The sequence below is a fragment of the Capsicum annuum genome, chromosome 3, assembly GCF_002878395.1.
Source record: "Capsicum annuum cultivar UCD-10X-F1 chromosome 3, UCD10Xv1.1, whole genome shotgun sequence".
NCBI classification, from domain to species: domain Eukaryota; kingdom Viridiplantae; phylum Streptophyta; class Magnoliopsida; order Solanales; family Solanaceae; genus Capsicum; species Capsicum annuum.
Genome location: NC_061113.1, coordinates 174,700,970 through 174,706,403, shown reverse-complemented (window position 1 = coordinate 174,706,403; position 5,434 = coordinate 174,700,970). Strand labels below are relative to the sequence as shown.

Here is a 5,434-nt window from a genome sequence, read left to right as displayed (position 1 = left end):
CAAAGAGATTGACATTGGACAACATAAGACTACGCCTTAATAAATTCTCTTGTATTGGCTCTACCAGGTCGTGGGATTGGTATCTTATTTTGACTGTGTTTTATTATTTTAGAACACTTGCTTCTCATTAAATCGATTCTTGAAAATTTGCCTATGATGGAAATTTCTTCTGAATTAATCCATTGCATTAGCTCTGGGTTACAGTTTAGCTTACCTAATGACAGAATTTAGTAGGTGCAATCATGACTCATAAATTGAGTCATGACAACTTCTCACTTGACTCATCTGACCCAAAAATTGATTTCTTTTGTTTGGACAAAAAAGTGTGAGGAAAGCTTCCAAAAGCTCAAGACTTTGTTAACCACTGCTGCTATTCTTAACTTGCTGGAAGAAGGTATGTGTTTTATTATATTTTGTGATGCCTCACATTTTCTTTTAGATGTTGTTTTGATGCAGGAAGAGAACACAATTGCTTATACTTCCAGGCAGTTGAAAGTAGAAGTTGGTTATTGTGGTGTTTGCACTTAAGATATGGAGACATTGTTTGTATTGGGTGAAATTTGAAGTGTTCACTGACCACCGTAGTACAACACATCTTTACTCAAAGAGATATATATCTAACACAATGTAGCTGGATGGAAGTACTCAAGAATTATAATATTTTAATTTTTTATCATTCGGATAAGACCAATATAGTAGTGGATGCATTGAGTCGAAAGATAAATAGTATGAGTATTTTGGGCGTGTTTGGGTGTTTCTAGATGTCATTTGGCTAGGGAGGTCTAGTCTCTATCTAACAATTTTATGAGACTTCAGGTATCTGAGAGAGAAGGTTTGCTAGCTAATATAGAGGCGAGGTCTACATTTCTTGACCAAATTAAAGCTAAGAAGTTTAAAGATGTAAAGTTAAGCAAGGTTTATGACAAAGTATTGCAAGGTAAGGCTAATGAGGTTATTCTTGATGACGAGGGTTTTTTGAGGATTAGGGGGCGAGTTTGTGTACCTCATATAGGTGACTTGATTCAGATCATACTTGTTGAGGCTCGTCGTACGAGGTAGTTCATACATAATGGTGCAACGAAAATGTACCACGACTTAAAATAGCTTTATTGGTGGGGTTGGATGAAATGCGACATAGTGAATTTTATGGCTAAGTGTCAGAATTATCAGTAGTACATCGAACATATATGTATGTATGTATGTATATATATGTGTGTGTATCTAACTCAACCCAATAGACAATAGTACTACTAGTCATTCCAAAGAATCGCTTGGACCTTGGTAATATATTTGTAAAATGCAACAAAAAGAATACTAAATAGGGTTTCTATTAAATATACTCTTTGAAGTTTAAAAGTACATTTAAACATCTCCAACTTTAATATGGTATTACCAAATATCATACCGAACCGAAGTTTAATTAACCGATTACCAAACTACCAAATAGATGTTTATAAGTATGGTATGTGGTATCTATGTTCAAATACCGATTATCAAACCCGAACTTTAAAAATACTGAATCAAATTTCGAACGCCTACCCCTATTCATCTAGCATCTGTAAATTAAAATAAAACAATAAGATAATAATGATATCAAGACAATAAAATTAAACCTAACCTTTACATAAGAAATTCTTCAAAGCCAACCAACATTCATCTACGACCTGTAAACTATAAAAAAAATATAATAGTGAACACAAAATTTTATTTTTGATCCAACTAATTCTTGTTTGAGCGAAAATTTTGATCCTAAAAAATGATTTTGAATCGAAACAAAGAACATATATATATACACACATGCTGAATTCTATTATGCTGACAAAAACAGTGAAAAAGTTGAGGGTTAGAAAATCAAGCATCCACCATCTAGACATGCAATCGAATCAATTTAGATAAGCATCAATCATGTTCTCCCAATAGGAAAACTGATTTGTTCTCTAGTTTAACGTACATCTCTTATAGAAGTATTTTCTTAACAGAGTCTTGTTTTAGGAGTATTTTTCAAATTGAACAGTAGAAAAAATGTTAATTAATTCTCTTACCATCTATTTTATGCGGCTCATATATTTTAGGAAGTCTAGTAGAAAGAAAAATATTAATTAATTCTCCTACCATATATTTTAGGGGTCTCATATATTTAAAGAAGTTTAGTTAATATAATAAAAAATAATTAAAAAAAATATTTAAAAAGATAATTTTATCTAAAGAATAGTATAAAAAGTTCAAATTACTTTTTTAGGTATTTTCACACTTTTAATATATTATAAATTATAAATTATAGTTTATAGATAGACTATAGATCATATATATATATATATATATATATATATATTAATTTGAGTGAAAAAGAAGAAATATGAAAGGGAATAAAGCAAGCGATTGAGAAAGGAAATTCGCACGTCATTTCCCCTAAATTGGGAACTTATCCAAGCAGAACTTAACTATTATAGATCCAAAATGCTCCTCAAGACTAGCCTCCCTTCCACCGTAACCACCACCGCAACATCTCCACTCATTTCCTTAACCAAACCCTCTCTTCTTCCTTTCTTCCAAAACATCGGCAAAAAACTTTCTTCATCCTTTCCCCACACTTCCGAAACCCCATCTCTCTACTCTTCACCAAAGATGAGTAGTTGGCTCAGCAAATTGGGTTTGGGTTTTGGTGCTCGTACTGATGCTACACCCATGGACTCCTCTTCTTCTTCTTCCTCTGCAATTCCACAAGGAACTGATGATGAAATCCCTGCACCAGGCCAACAATTTGCTCAATTTGGAGCTGGATGTTTTTGGGGTGTTGAATTGGCTTTTCAGAGAGTGTCTGGTGTTACAAAGACTGAGGTTGGGTATTCACAAGGGTATTTGCATAATCCTACCTATGAAGATATTTGTTCTGGGACTACCTTTCATTCGGAGGTTGTTAGAGTTCAATATGATCCTACGGAGTGTAACTTTGATACCTTGCTTGATGTATTTTGGGATCGTCATGACCCCACCACCCTCAATCGACAGGTGCGTTTCTCTAGTTTTCTGGTTTTCATCCGTTTAATTTTGTTTCTGGGACTGGTATTCTACGTGGATGATTCTTGGTTGAATTGTACTCCATCCATTTCAATTTGTTGTCCTATTTGTAATCCGTTTCAAAAAAGAATTCCTTTTTCATAGCAACTCTTTATTTTTAACTTTCTACGTCACATATTGGTACATTTGAAATATCTTCAATTTATAACTAGAAGATTCCAAAATCTTTTTAACTTTCTTAAAACTCGGTGCCAAGTTAGAGTAGGACAAACAAATTGGAACGGAGATGGATTTTTTTTTTTTTGTTTTGGTTGGAATACTGGCATTTGCTTAATCTCAAAAAGACGAATATTTTAAATTGTCTTTTTAATTTGATTGAATTTTGGTAGGGAAATTGATGTTAGAATCTTGAACTTCCATGGTCTGCTAATGTGATTGATTTGTAAGTGGTTAAGAGGTCATTACTTGTAGGTTGGGTAGCTGTATTTGGTCACTTTTGCTAAGCTTGTTGCCCAACTTGAGTCTTTGGGGGCAGTGGCGGATGTAGGATTTTTACTAAGGGGATTCGAAAAAAATTATTGTTCTTTGAATTTAGACTTGGAACCTCACGGTGAATGTTGAAACCTCTTAACCACTGAGTTAGCCTCTAGTCTTGTGTTCAAGAAATTCAAAATCTATATATGCACATAAAAAATAAAAAAATTATCTGATATATACAATGTAAATTTCTGCCGAGGCTTCCCTCTTTGGGGGCATTGAATAGTATGCATAGTTTGGGTGCTCATAACCAAAGTCAGGTCTTTATTGGCGGCATAGCACTAGAAGCATGTTTAGCATAGTTTGGTATTCATGGGAGTGCCCACTTACCCAACCACCATTTTTTGCTAAATCAATAAAATGTCATTGCTTACATCATCAAAATGCTGCGTTTTATGCCTTTTGAAGGTGTTTAGAGGTCATGTCTTTTGAAGATCTTCAAAGATCATGTTTGCTTAAACATTTTGTCTTCTGATTCTAGTTTGAGGATTTGGAATCCAACTCTCTTTTAAGGGGTAACCACTGTGATTTTGGTTTGTTTTAGATGTTCTAGAAGAGGAGTGTTATAAAATTTGGAGTTCTTTCTATTGAATTCCACTTATGCCAACAATGACAACATACCCGGTGTATTCCTACAAAGTGAGGTCTGGGGAGGGTAGAGTGTATGCAGACCTTACCCTTACCTTAGAGGTAGAGAGGTTGTTTCTGATAGACCATAGGCTCAAGAGCAGTCCAGGAAAAGAAATAATGGAAGTACAGGAAACAACGTATAGTAATGGTACAGTACTAGAACAAAACAATACGATAGTTGAAGTACCAGAAACAACAATAGATAGTAATATAAATGGCTAAAATAAATGTGCATCTATGTTTCACTTGTGCCATGAAATATAATGTAGGAAGCTTGCTTTGTCTCCTATGATATTAAGTACTTAATGGGTAAATAAATGGGAATCTCTGCATTTGTTTCGGGTTTTGAGCATAGGGATTTTGTTAGTAGCCAATCATTCTGACATTACAAATTCTGTCAGTAGCCAATCATTCCGACATTACAAATTCTGTCTGAAGCACACTTTCTTTATAGGCTTCCTTTCATAGGTATAAAACGATGATAAATGCTAACAGTAATTTGGACACTTCTTTTTAGCTTCCTAGCCTGTTGCCCGTGCTTCAAGTTCCTTTGGTTATTTTCTCAAAAAAGATGCCTCTTTTTAAAGAGTTCTCAGGTGTTTGAGCAAGCTTCTAGAAAAAAATAAGTGATTTTAAGCAGTAATGGAAGTTGTTTTTCGCTGCAGGGAAGAAGTAGAAATTGTAGTTTCTCGTATATTTAGAAGCGAAAGTAGAAAAATTACTTTTTCGAGGAAAAAATACCTTATCAGGATTTTTTTTCCACTTTATTCAAAAAATGATGTTTTGCCATAAAAAATCCAAATACAACTTCAAGTTAAAAGTGAAAAGAAGTCTCAATCTGTTTTCACTTTTTTCACTCTCACTTCTCTTACAAAAATTCAAAAACAACTCTAATTTATATTTATAGTCAAACACAACTCTAATTCCAACCCCAACTCCAAAACTTTTAGTTTTCATAGCCAAACGTTTACTATATATAATTTTTAATTTTATTATTTCGATTTAATTACTTATATTGATTAAAATATAAAACAAGTGGTGTGATTCTTACCCTCTCTCTACCCTCTCTAACGGCTCTCTCACTCTCTCCCTACCCTCTCTCTCTCTCTCTCTCGCCTCGCCCCGGTCCGCGGCCTTCGGCGCCGACCCGACCAGACCTCCGGCCCCGACCACCGGTCCCCGGCGTCGCCGGCCGAACGGCTTTCTCTCTCTCCCTATCCTCTCTCTCTCGCCCCGGTCCCCGTCGCCG

At 34.8% G+C, this 5,434-nt stretch overlaps 1 protein-coding gene across 1 annotated transcript in view; it reads left to right on the top strand.

The window, feature by feature from the left end:
- The first annotated feature begins 2,326 nt into the window (after window positions 1-2,326).
- Window positions 2,327-5,434, top strand: part of LOC107863514 (peptide methionine sulfoxide reductase A1) — a 7,799-nt gene continuing 4,691 nt past the window's right edge. Inside the window, exon 1 of the mRNA XM_016709452.2 lies at window positions 2,327-3,009. Within this exon, the coding sequence (XP_016564938.1) occupies window positions 2,458-3,009 (552 nt within the window). The 5' untranslated portion in view covers window positions 2,327-2,457. The remainder of the gene's footprint in view (window positions 3,010-5,434) is intronic.